This window comes from Hylobates moloch, unplaced genomic scaffold (assembly GCF_009828535.3).
Source record: "Hylobates moloch isolate HMO894 unplaced genomic scaffold, HMol_V3 SCAFFOLD_23, whole genome shotgun sequence".
Taxonomy (NCBI): Eukaryota; Metazoa; Chordata; class Mammalia; order Primates; family Hylobatidae; genus Hylobates; species Hylobates moloch.
The window spans coordinates 34500921-34514796 of record NW_026652298.1 but is presented as its reverse complement, the minus strand read 5'-3'; the positions used below and the strand labels follow the sequence as shown (position 1 = coordinate 34514796).

The following is a 13876-nucleotide window of genomic DNA, read 5'->3' as shown; positions in this document are numbered from 1 at the left end:
CGCAGACATGGATCCCTGTGCCTCTTTCCCTACATATATTTTAAGTGCAGCTGTTTGATGAGGCTTTAAAAATTATTTTGGATACATTTTTGGAAACTAGCATGAGGCTTTGTGATGAGAACTTTCCTGTAACCAGCACCTCCATTAGTATATGACCTAGGAGGCTGACCTTCAGTTTTGTCTCAAATGTAAAGTAAAATAACACTTGAAGGATGGTGTTGCATAGAGCAATGATTCTCATATTCCTGGGACCAACCAATAGCATCAGCATCATCGATTAACTTCTTAGAAATGTAAGCTCTTAGATGCTGTCACCCGGATCTATTGAATCAGAACCTGTTGGCTGGGCATGGGGCCCAGCCACCTGTGTTTCAAAAGTCCTCCAGGTGATTCTGATACACATTCAAGTTTGACCACCACTGCCTGCCATAGTACTTAAGAGTTTGCACTGTGGAGCGAGACTCCCTGGGCTCAAATCCCATTTCAGACAGTACTCAGTTCTCTCTCAGTTTCTGCATGTCTAAAGAGGTGATGATCATATTATCCATCTCATAGGGGTATTCTAAGGACGGAGTGGGATCATGAGCACAGAATATCTAGACTAGGGACTGATCCATGGTAAGTGTTCTACAAATGTGAGTAGTGGGAGTAATGGTGCTTGTGCTGTTACTATTAGGGAGAAAAAAAAATGTTTTGGTAAAATTGGCTTCCCATTACATGGCTTTATTTCACACACTGCCAGTGAGGATGACTACGTTGCTTACACATCGTTTAGAGTTATCCTAAAGATAGATCACTTGGCCGGGCACGGTGGCTCAAGCCTGTAATCCTAGCACTTTGGGAGGCCGAGGTGGGTGGATCACGAGGTCAGGAGATCGAGACCATCCTGGCTAACACGGTGAAACCCCGTCTCTACTAAATATACAAAAAATTAGCAGGGCGTGGTGGCGGGCGCCTGTAGTCCCAGCTACTTGGGAGGCTGAGGCAGGAGAATGGGATGAACCCGGGTGGCGGAGCTTGCAGTGAGCCGAGATCCCGCCGTTGCACTCCAGCCTGGGCGACAGAGCGAGACTCCATCTCAAAAAAAAAAAAAAAAAAAAAGATCACTCATCCTTTCCATTTCTCTCCAATACATGTGCACTTTGAAAACAAATAATCCCTTCGTGATGGGGTTTATAATGGCAGCTACAATCGTCTTTTCGCTGTGAAGCCACCATATTTAGACCCTAATGCTTGTATCTTTCCCCCAAGCCCTGCAAGTAGCCAGACCATGGGTCTTCCAGCCATAGGTCTTGCCTTGCAGTACCCTCGCCCCACCACCCTTTGCCTTGACAGCCCTTCACTCCTCTCTACCGAGCCAAGGCTTTGAGGTTTCTGTGCCATTTGCTCAGCCTCTCTCATCTCTGCTGCTGGCCCTGCCTCCTTCCGTTCCACATTCAGGGCACCTCCGTTGTTCTCTCCTGCAGTATCTATCCCAGCTGTGATTCTACAGTTTTATGCATAATTTGTGACTGTGTGTCCCACTCCCTGTACACTCGGGGAGGGCAGGTTTACTGAGGGGGCTTGCTTCTTCGGTCTCCATGCCTTGGCATAGTAGTTGGGGTACAGGAAACCTTTCAGTCAGAGAAATAGTACGTATTTGGCTTGTTTGAGCTTTTCACAATGAGAAAGTTAGATTAGTTCTTCTCTGGTTCAATGTCCCATCAGTGTAGGATGTCAGCATCCCCCAAGTAGGTTTCCGTAGCCCACAGTGGAGGACAAAGCATGGCAATCAGGTTACCCTACTGAGGAGAGACTCCTAAGAGCAAACATCACGGCATGTTCTTTCCTCACCTCTGGGCAATGTTGGTACAAATAGGCTTGACATGGAGGCACAAAACTGACCATGGTGCATAACAACTTGTCTTAATGAAAGAAGGGATCAGTTTCTTGGCCAGAGCTCAGCCTCAGCCATATCAAAGAACCCCACTCTTGGCCCACACCCATGCCATGTGCCCCGTTGGAACAGCCTCCAAGGCCTGGGCTCAGTTCTTCATCATTTATAGAAGATCAGAGACAGATGAGGTTCCACCGTTGAGATCTTTAGAAGTCATTATTTCCCATATTTAAAGGTATATGTTTCATATTTGGTAAAAAATATATTGTTTACTTCTAGACTACTTTCTGTCTAGTCTCTTGCCCTAGTCTCCCAATTCAGGTTCGAGTCTGTTAATCGTATTTCTCCTCCATTCACAACAGCCACTGATACTGAATATCCAAATCAGAGACAAACCTGAGAGTCCTCGCGACCCATTATTGAATTCTACCTGGAGTTGGTAAAGCAACGACTCAGTCTCCTTCTGACACCTTCTCATGCCCACCCTTCCCTCTAAAATATGAGCCCTATTCACCCAGTTATTGTCCGTCTTCTAGGTAACAAGCAATGTGTCAGGAATTGAGATAGAATGTTAGTTAAGCCATGGGGTGTAGCTTTTAAGGTGCAACAAGTCACATGCACACAGACCTTTAATGTGAGGCAGAAATTGACGAATGACTCAGATAAGAGTCTGAAAAATGATGCTGGTGTTCATAATGGGAAAAGTCACCCAGCTGCAGGTGGGCACCGGGTCTCAGACGTGGTGACCTTGTTAGAGTGACAGTGTTAAGGATGATGCCACCCATCCCTTTGCAAGCATTATCTTATGAAACCCTTCTTTGAGGTAGGCACTTACCTATTTTCCCTTTTTCACAGATGAGTAAGTGAGGTTCAGATATCTCAAGTCATATGTCTAAAGGTACTGAGCTGTTGATTGAGGATGCTGCAGTTTGACTCAAATGCCCATGTGCTTCCCATCTAAGTTGGCTCTTGAATGGTCACCTCACTGCTTTTGGGTGAGGATACTGGAATAAAGGGCATTGCCAGCACAGGGCATTGCACGTGCAAGGGCGTGGCAGCATGAAACAATGGGATGGAGCTGTCTTGATATGGCTAAGTGATCAGTCCTGTGGTTTGGGACCCAAACTAAATACCTGTTGCTCCCTCTCTTTCATCAGACCTGTTCCAAGTCCTGTTGGCAGAGGGTGACTCTGCCTTCTGACCCCCCAACCAACATTCTCTATGTTGGAAATGTTGAAAAAGAATTCGAAGCGTAGCTCAGGACCCTGCACACCTCAGCATCTTGGATTACGGCTTTATGCCACTTCACAAGCGCTCTTGTGAACTGTAGCCCTCCGGGATCAAATATGAACAACAGCTGAAAGCTATTCCTACCAACCTCCTTAGTGTGTGAAATCCCTGCCACATTTTTAAGGACAGTGGTACTTGGAGTTTAGTCAATCGACTCCAAAATACTCTAAGAAGCACCCTAGAGTGTTCTCCAGCAAACCAGTGTCACAGCTGCGTGTGTGTGTCAGTACTGTGTGTGTGTGTGTGTGTGTGTTGTAAAATGCCTTCCCCGGCTCAGTATGCTTTGCTTATATGTGGGTTCACTCTGCTACAGAAACCTACTGGAATCATTTGGTATTAAAGTTGTGTTTCTATTAGAACCTCAGCCTCATTCAATGGTGGGGCTCATTGGTCCTTTGCCGGAATCATAAGTCATCCAGAAACATCATGGGAAGGTATCAGGGGAGATTGTAAATAACTACGATCCTTTTGAAAATAGGCATTTAGAAACAGTTTCATATGCAAGATGCCTTGTGATCCTTACAAAAACCTGTGAAGGCTACATACGATTCTCGTTAAACTCATTTTCATGCTTAGGAAATATAAATCAGTTTCTCATGACCACGTAGCTAAGAGCTTGTTTTCCTGGTTGTTTTACTCAAAGTATACCAAAAAGCTTCTGGGGAATCATCCCCTAACCCCTGTCCCCAGCCCTCTGAAGTCTCTTCTTTCTGGGATGGTCACTATATGGGTGGCAATCAGAGAGCTGCTATCAGATTGGGCTTGTTCAATCAGGGTGTGGGACTTTGTTTACTCTAGATATAATTTATGTGAACACACAGATATTCACATGTATATACCCTTGTACATATAAGCACACAAATACATATAAATAAGTATACACATGCATATATACATGCTTACATACATGTATACACTATAGACAAATACAAACATGCATTCCTACACTTTTCCATATTAACACACATAGGCAAATATGCACACAATGCACTTGTACACGTGAAGACATGTCTGCACACAAAACCCATTCTTGCACACGTACCCATGCTCACCCACATACAATTAGAGATATTCTCCATTTACCATAAAATAATGCATGTGGAATTACCAAACATAATACAGTGTGAAAGAATATGGAAGAACATTTTTGAAACCCTATGTGTTGTCCAGCTCACCTAAGGCCATTCAGCTCTAGCCCATATTGAAAATGCTGCAATCTGTGTCTCGACCTTAACAATCCTATTTTTAAATAGATGTTTTGGGTTTTCGTTCTGTGGGGTAGGGGGTTATGTGGTTTGATTGCCAACTGTGACCTGTTAAGATGCTCATGTCTGTCTGGGCCACTTAAAATAAATCTCAGTCCTCTTTGCATTTCAAAGTCGTGCATTTCTGTACCCACTCCTGAGAGAGTGGGAAGTTTGGGACCTAGCACACTGCCACCACCACATCCTCATTCTGGGCCAACACCAAAGCCCGGCCTAATTTTCTCGGTTTGCTCAACTACCGTTGTCTCCAACCTCCTTAATCAATGTGAAAACGATCCTCGGTTCCTGTGTTTTGGATCTTGTGACCAGACTAACCTCGCCAGTGCAGGGGTTGGTGTGTCTGCATGGGAAATGCACTAATATGGATGTTTCTCTTTGTGTGTGCACCCTTGCAGTGTTGTTTACCAGGATGGATTTTATGGTGCAGACATTTATGTAAGTATTCATTCACGTGCATGCCGTCCCCGTTTCCTCCTGGAGTCATTCTTTTTACAAGTTTGCTGTGAACTTCTCTACTTGGTGTAGTTGAGTTTCTCTCCTTGGTCTGTAGGAAATAACTCAGCGGTTTGTCTTGCAGGACAGAAAGCCTTCTGCTCCGGAGCTCATGGCAGACATCACTGGCTGTTTAGTGGGGTGGAATTAACCCCTTGATCAACTTCAGAATAAATGCAATTCCCCCAAAAAGGTGGCATTTCTTTCATAGCAGCTAAAGACCCCACTTCACCCACAAAGAAATTGTCTCTGAAGTTCTCAATATGTTCTTTGTTTTTAGTTTAATATTTAGGATAACAGCTGTAGTTACCAGCTGCAGAGGGTTAAAAGGTATTTTCATGGCTGATATTTTTGATGTTTTCCCTAAAATATCACAGTAGCCTTAGAAACACTCTTTCTCTCTCTAGACATGGACAAGAGTTTAGCCCTAAACATCTCCTAATTCTCTTAACAAAATAAATGTCAAATTGAACATTGAGCCCCCATTTTCTTTAACCTTTTATTCCATTTCCCCCAGTGACCTGACTTAAAATTGCTTGCCAAATAGTAACACTCTAAGTTTACTTTTAGAAAAGAGTAGGCTATTTCTCATTATGGAAACAAGAATTAAACTTAACTATGTTCATCTAGAGGTAGTTATTCTCTGACATTATGATACGAACATTGATGTTATGAACATGACTTGGAGTAAACACAATTTTGAATAAGTAGGCAGTGTTGGGAGATACTCCCTAAATCACAATTTTTATTACAAAAGATCTCAGTCAATGGGATTGTATTTGTTTTATAAACTGGATAGCAAAAAAAATCCTGTTTCTGATGAAATTGATATCATGTACTAAAAGATTAATAAGGCACTGATTATTTTATTCCTGTTGAATTTCAAATCATTACAATTTTGAGATATAGTATTTATCTCCATCAATGATAGACTTAGTTGAGTTCTACTATTGCATCAAGTATATTTGCTATAATCTGTGGGTTAGTATTTTTTCCCCCATAATAAAATGAGTGAGAACCCATATGTCCTAATTCACTCAGTGATCAATCAATTTTCTTCTTTTTTGTGGAACTTAAGCTTTTCCGTCTCATGTCGTCTTTTTTCAGACTTTCAGATTTTAAATTATGAGGCAGGCTGGGGCTGAGCAGTTTGAAGCCCATTCATATCCTCAGGCACATGCTAAACCCAGTCACCAGTCCTGGCTCTCGACTTCATGCAGCTCGTGGGTAGATTATTGCCGATGGAAGGAGCCAGAATGGTAGTTGGCATCGCAGAATTTCGGGCTTTAGAAATGAAAGGGAATAGACAAGGGATAGAGAAATGCTTTTTTAAAAAATCCACCAAAATGAAAACTATCTCCGGCAACACCTACCCAAGAAAAAAAAATGCAGATTTTCCTGAGTTTAGTTAAAAATATTTCACAATCATTTAGTGAGTGTCCACCTCTTCATGCCTCAGTTTCTTCAAACTGACAATAATTTATTGAATCATTAATGTGTGTTGTCTTATGCAGATGTCAAATTGGTGTCTTCCTGGCCTCAGATTCTTGAGTAGCAAGAAGGAGAGGCTGCCTGAAGGCAGGGTCTGTGGAGCTCCCACAAATAAGGAAAAAGAAGGGACTCATTTAAGTGAGTGCGAGTGTGTGTCTGTATCGATTGGGGCATATCGCTGCATCAGAAAATCCACAGAGCAATGCAAATAGAGAAAAAACAAAGTTAGAAGAAGGAAATATGCCAACCACTTGACTAGAGAGGAAAAAGAAAATTTATGCAGGGAAGGAAGCCACAGAAGTGTCCGTTTGTGCTTTTCTAGTTCCTTTAGGAGATTTTTGTCTCTCACACATTGATCATGTTTGGGCCAAGCCCACTGGGTGCAGTGATGCAGCTCGGGAAGCATCAGGGTGAGCTTCACAGGACAGAGTTTCTTCCCGTCCTAAGTTGTCTGATATGTTCATTCATAAAACTGCCCCTTTTCTGACTTTTCAGGCCACGACCCCCAGCCAGAAATTATTTTCCCCACTCTTTATATTATAATGACAATAAGATTTTCCAGCGGGGAAGTATCACATATGCAATCAGGTGGCAGAAAAAGTCCCTGCATTATGAATTTAGAGATTTGTTTACCCAGCACGTTTCTGTCCTGTCTCTAATAGTCTCTAGAATCTTGTAGACCTTCCTGAATATCTTGCTTTGTCAGATGATGACTTTAACATATTGCTGCTGGTGTGTGTCTGTGTGTATATTGGACAGTAGGAAACTAGCCTGCGCCACTGCCCAGCTCAGCAGCAGAACAAAAGGTCTTTGATGACCGTAAGTTTAAGAAATATAAATATGTTCTGCACCACAGAATATACAGAACAAGATTCATCCTAGCTAGAAATATGTCATAATCTTGAATGTGCTTTTTAAAGCCACTACTCTACCTCCCTTGAGATACCAGCATGTTCTGATGAGTGGAAATATCCCCAAGCTTCGTTTTTAAAAGAGATGATGGTTAAACAGATTCTTAGAAAGTCATAAGAGGTTCTACTTTAAAGAAAGATTTTGGCTTACTCCTTCAATCTCGTTAAAAACAGTACACAATATATAGGTTTAGGGCAATTCTGAGCGGCCCCGGGATATATGTTAGATACATCAGATACCTCTAATAGATTTAAACCTCTTTTTGTTATTACTGTATTTTTTAGACAGTCTCACTGTGTCGCCCAGGCTGGAGTGCAGTGCTGCGATCTCAGCTGTCTGCAACCTCTGCCCCCTGGAAGCAATTCTCCTGCCTCAGCTTCCCGAGTAGCTGGGATTACAGGCGCCTACCACCACCCCTAGCTAATTTTTTATTTTTAGTAGAGACAGGATTTCACCATGTTGGCCAGGGTGGTCTCGAACTCCTGACCTCAAGTGATCCATCCGCCTAGGTCTTCCAAAGTGCTAGGATTACAGGTGTGAGCCACCGCACCAAGCCATAAACCTCTTCTTTTTAATTTTATTGGGTAGTCAGTTTCTAGCCTCAGTCACTGCTAAGGAAGACAAAGGAGGGTGCTGTCAGATTCTTCCTGCTCAAGATGTTCTCCGTCCTGGCAGTATATCAGAGCAGGTCAACAACTCAACGGCTTGCATCCCAGAACCACTGGGCTTTTGTAGGTACCCTGCTCTCTCCCCTCCCCTGTCCTTTGTTCTTCAAGGTCTTCGCATGCCTACCACCTGAGGTTGGAGCCCTCGGGCATTTTTTAGTTCTGCCAAAGCACATAGTCATCGAAAGACCTGCATGATCCCTGTAACTGGCAAGCCACAACCTCCTCTCTCAAATGACCTCCTTCTGAAAGTTTTCAGAGGAAAGAGGATTGAACGGAGAGGGACAGATGATCACAGATGTCCTGAAATTGCCAAAGAGAGTAGACTTGTTATGAAATGCTGTGAGCCAGACACAAAGGGAAAAAACCAGGACAGCTCGTTTGGGCAGAGGGCAAAGACAAAGCCTTCCTCCTGTTTAGGAGATGAGCCCTGCAGGAAACCCACTGCCTCTAGCCCCAGTGGAGAGGTTCAGGCACAGTGTGGTTGGCTACTCATCAGAGAGGACGTGGGGGTTGTCTGAGAAAGGAGGATAGGAATGATCTTTATCTGAGTCCCTTCTACCTGAGAACAGAACAGAACACACACACACACACACACAGGAACACACACACACACACACACACACACACTTTTGTATAAACAGATAGGAATTTTCCTAATGAAACATATGAAATCTTTTGATATGTTCACTATTATTGCTTAGTGGTACACCTTTAAATAAATTCATTTTAATTAAAAGTGGATCAAGTTAAGCAAACTAAATGGTAGAGTTTATACAAACAGACTTGCAGTGCAAGACTAAGGTTCTTAGACCTATAGAGTCTCTCATACTTAGAAGTGAAGCTATCGATTTTTTTTTAGGTGGAATCTCGCTCTGTCACCCAGGCTGGAGCGCAGTAGCGTGATCTCAGCTCACTTGCAACCTCCACCTCCAGGGTTCAAGCAACTCTTCAACCTCAGCCTCCTGAGTAACTGGGATTACAGGCACCCACCACCATGCCCAGCTAATCCATGTATTTCAGTAGAGATGGGGTTTTGCCATGTTGGCCAGGCTGGTCTCAAACTCCTGACCTCAAGAGATCCGCCTGCATTGGCCTCCCAAAGTGCTGGGATTACAGGTGTGACCCACCACGCCTGACCCCTGAAGCTAAAGATTTTATGAGGCGAGAAGTTGACCAAGGAGTGGAAAACAAGCATTGCTTAACTCAACCAAGACATTTCTTGGTTGACCTTCTCTTGGAGAGATCAAAAAGTATAGCATTTGACCAAAAAATAACTATTAAGATTACAAATGAAAAGAGAGAGAGAAAGAAATTATAATGAACTGTTAAGGATTGACAAATGGATAGAAACTGGAATAACATAGTGAGGTGTTTGACAGTGGGAAGAGAAGAGGGAAAGAGTGAGAGGATATAGAATATAAATGTTAACCACGTTCCTTTTTATTAAGAACATCCTAAGAGTCCTAACATTAGGCACAACCATGAGGGCCACCTAGCAAATATGTCTTGAGATTCCAGTGCATTTTTATACCATTCCTAAATTCTGTATAACAAGTTTCTGGTTAACACCATGGCTAAACACAATTATTGCTGAATTCATGTCACTCTGCCACCCACGTTTTAAAACAAAGAGGTATCCTCATTTCACTGATGTTTAAACTCAGGATTGAGATGTGTCAGTAGCTTTGGGAACATGTAAAGCTGGAAAGTAGGAATTCTTTAAATAAAAACCCCTAGTCTTTCTTCCTGAGACCTTGTTTTCAGTGTGAGGTGGCTGAGGATTGGCATTTGACTTGCCATCCCCAGTCACCATATTGGAGACCTCAGTCCACCAAGAAATCAGGCGAATGCTGTGTTTGCAATGGGAGAGACAAGATGTTGAGTGTTTTACCTTTATTACCTCATCTCTCCTCACCACAGCCCTTGAAACAAGGAATCTTACCTCTTTTTTTTGTTGTTCCAGAAGAGAAACTTTTTTTGGAAACAGACTCCCTGTATCACCCAGGGTGGAATGCAGTGTCATGATCTCAGCTCACTGCAACCTCTGCCTCCTAGGTTCAGGCAATTCTCCTGCCTCAACCTCCCAGATAGCTGAGACTACATGCATGCGCCACGACACCTGGCTAATTTTTGGATTCTTAGTAGAGACGGGGTTTCACCATGTTGGCCAGGCTGGTCTCGAACTTCTGACCTTAAGTGATCCACCTGCCTTGGCCTCCCAAAGTGCTGGGATTACAGGTGTCAGCCACCACGTGTGGCCAACAGGAAACTCTTTGTTCCAGAAAAGAAAATAATTTGTCCAAAAATCTTCACTGACACTGGGCCTTGAGCCCACATGATTTGACTACTGAGTTTAATGCTTAAGCCCTGAGCCCACAAACTCAAGTCATTGCTCTAGTTGAGCAAAATTTGAAAGCTACAGTGAAAGACGGGAAAGGAAGAGGGAGAGAAGTGAGAGCATAATGGGGTGGGTAGACCACTGAGAATAATGTTTGTCCTGGAAATATTCAAATAAGCAGTGAACTAGGAGAGAAAGGAGGAGAGAGAGGAACACGAATGTTATCGGGCATCGCTCCATAAGCTTAGACTTTTAACATAAGGAAGCAAAGTTAAACTGGAAAGGCAGGCTATGTAGGAAAAAGCATACACACGCCTTTATAGGGTACGTCCTTCAGTCTCTTCAAATGTTCAGCCATCTCACTGTCTGCCCTGGAACTGGAGAATTTTGTTTCAAACTGTGACCACTCACATGGACGACTAATCTTGCCCATGAGTGACTCTTACGTCCAAAAACTGCATGCTAGTCCATACAGGGATTCTACAGAGACCTTCCTTGCCAGTGCTAGATTTGTATGAAATGATAGCATTTTGATATGTATATTAACACTAGTTTATACACACGCACACGCAATCATATATACTCACAGTTCTCTAGTCTGAAAGTCTTAGAAGTAGCTATCGTAGCTTCAATGTAATTCATGAATACATGAACTGCAATTTTGCTGTTAGTTGAAATTAATTTAACAAGTAAATGCATTTATGCAGTTATGGTTGCTACTGTGCTGTTTTCTTAACTACTTCAATAATTAGGCATTCATGTTAAATCCTTAGATATTCCAGAAAATTCCAATCATGAGATAAACAGATAAATTTGACATAGTTAATTTGGACTGTTGGGATATGCTTTAAGAGGCAAGAAGCCATGAAATTATCTTTTTTTCTTCTTTAGAAATAAACGCAAGTTATAACACAAAGTGGTTTGATCCCCATCTCCACCTTGATTCTCTGCATTGCAGAGATTTGCAACTAAAAATGTTTGTCCATGCCCAGTGCCCCTTTCAGCTTGGTGGGTCAGTCCCAAGTCTTGAAGTAAGAGAGAAGCAAACTTGTAAATGAATTGCTCTGGAATTTGTCTGACTTATGCATTCTCTTTTATTTATTTCATTTTTGCATTGAAAACATTACATTTCTGTTTCCTTATAGAGTAGTGTATCAAGAGCCTGTGTATGGCAATAAATTGCTGCAGGTATGAAATCCCGACTGGTGGAGAAACTCATCACTATGATTGTGGGTTTGCTGTGAAATCCTTACTAACAAGATAATTCTGGGGAGGGGAATAGTTCTCTAACACAGGAAGAAAGACTTAACTGAATTTTCCAGTTTTAATATGAAATCTCCTAGAATAGAGGTGGCTATTCCTGTGTCAGTATATCCACTGACTGTGTTGTGGCAGTTCCTTCCAAATATGGGTGCCGTTTCCATGACTGCTGTTAGCTGGCCTTGGCCATGAGCTTTGTTAGATCGTGAGTGTGTCAAATGGTGGTCTAGCTTGGCTGTTAATTTTTTAGTTTAAAACCTATCTGGACTCAATCAGTATAAATCAAATGAAAATAATTCAAGTTTCTAATTGAACCAATTGTCTGGGTAATTTTTTGGTAGGTTCCCAAAGTGAACTGGAATGGAGTTAAATCAAGAATCTCATATACAACATTAAGAGCCAGCATACCTGACATCTAACATGACCCTCCCTGGTCTTAGTAGAGGTGATCAGAAATTTATTTCACACCTATTGTTATAGCTTTTAAACGTATTTCTCACTGCTGAAGCAACCAGCAACTGAACAAATTTGTAGGAAGAGAAAAAGTCAACATATTCATTGGAATATGGCTGGCCTAGAGTCTCCATATTTGGTCTATTACCCACATTGAAACTGTCAAATAAGATGAATGTCAAACTGAGGATGATCAGTGAGAGTTTTAGGACATTACTTTCCCTATCGCTGCAATTCCCTTTTTTCTTCAGTATTATGAGTGAATTAAGCAAGTACTTTTTGTAAACCGTGAGAATTGATTGAGTTTTAATTAAAACCTGAATGTGAGAAAGAGGTACTTTGACCTAGTAAAGGGCAATATGGTTAAAATTCCTGAGATGAACTTTCACTGTCACATTTCAAGAGAACTGGACCTGCGACTGCCACCCTTCAAAAATAGACAAAGGTGGCCAGGTGTGGTGGCTCACACCTGTAATCCCTGTACTTTGGGAGACCAAGGCAGACAGATTGTTTGAGGCCAGGGGTTCAAGTCCAGCCTGGCCTATATGTCAAAACCCCATCTCTACTAAAAATACAAAAGTTAGCCAGGCGTGGTGGCGCATGCCTGCAGTCCCAGCTACTCGGGAGGCTGAGGCAGGAGAATCGCTTGAACCTGGGAGACGGAGATTGCAGTGAGCCGAGATGGTGCCATTGTACTCCAGCCTGGGTGACAGAGAAGAATCTGTCTTAAAAAAAAAAAAAAAAAAAAAACATATAAATAAATTAGGGAGACAAATTTTTCGTTTTAAAATGTTCTTATAAGTATTATATAGTAAATAAGATTTAAGTTGTAGGTATATATACCAGCACACCTGTTTTGCACCAAGTGAGACTTGACCCTTGGATATTTTCATAATAAAGGGAGTCTTTACCCCTAGTTAAGCTGATGTACTTTCCTATGCACTCCAGCTGAAGGAAGCATGTGTAACACGTACATGTTACAGTCCTACTGACGCCCACATCCCCCTAGGACACACAGGTTTCCCTCCCCTATTTCACTATTTGGCCAGTAGAACATTTATTTTCAAAAGTGCTCTAAAGTGAAAACTTCGATTTAAGCCTCAGATTCTCTGAGATGCCTTGGAGGTCCCTCAATGTTCATGAATATTGTCCCAAGGAGTTCCACAAACGGAGTAACCAGTTTAATTTAACTGAGCATGTGCCAAACCGATTTGGTTGTGGAAACTTAACTTTCCTTGCCACCATTAATATCCTACAAGCATAATTTTGAAACTGCTTTATTAGCTAGGCACAGTGGCTTACACCAGTAATGCCAGCACTTTGGGAGGCTGAATTGGGAGGATCGCTCGATCCCAGGAGTTTGAGAGCAGCCTAGGCAACATAGTGAGACCCCATCTCTAGTAGTAATAAGAATAAAATGCTTTATTGGAGCATCGTTTGAGGTGCTTAATGGGTAACTACCTCAAAGGACCTCTACAGGTTTTGCCAAGAAAGGAAACTTCTCAGTTGGTGGCCTCACTCATGTGGTGGTCGTGGCAACAAGATCCACAATGACAATTTGAAATTTTTATATAAGGTTACACATTTATATTTTGCTGCCCATCATGTAGAGAAATAAATGCTTCATGAATAGGAGTGTAGAACTATTTTGTGTTTGTCATGCCTTGTTCCTTTGGTTTGGTGGTGGGAAAAATCTAATTGTCAATGACACGTTTTTGTCATATGATCTCGGAAGACCAGGTTCAACATGAACATGGTCTGGTGACAGCAATTGAAAGTGAGGGTTCCTTTTACAGACATCACTATGGAACCTTGAAGAAGTTCTGGCTAT

The 13876-nt window shown here is 42.2% G+C and overlaps 1 protein-coding gene across 1 annotated transcript in view; it reads left to right on the top strand.

Moving 5' to 3' along the window:
- The window catches only part of RBFOX1 (RNA binding fox-1 homolog 1), a 2506415-nt gene that overhangs the window by 2456667 nt on the left and 35872 nt on the right, over positions 1–13876 (top strand). Inside the window, exon 17 of the mRNA XM_032144704.2 lies at positions 4827–4866. Within this exon, the coding sequence (XP_032000595.2) occupies positions 4827–4866 (40 nt within the window). The remainder of the gene's footprint in view (positions 1–4826; positions 4867–13876) is intronic.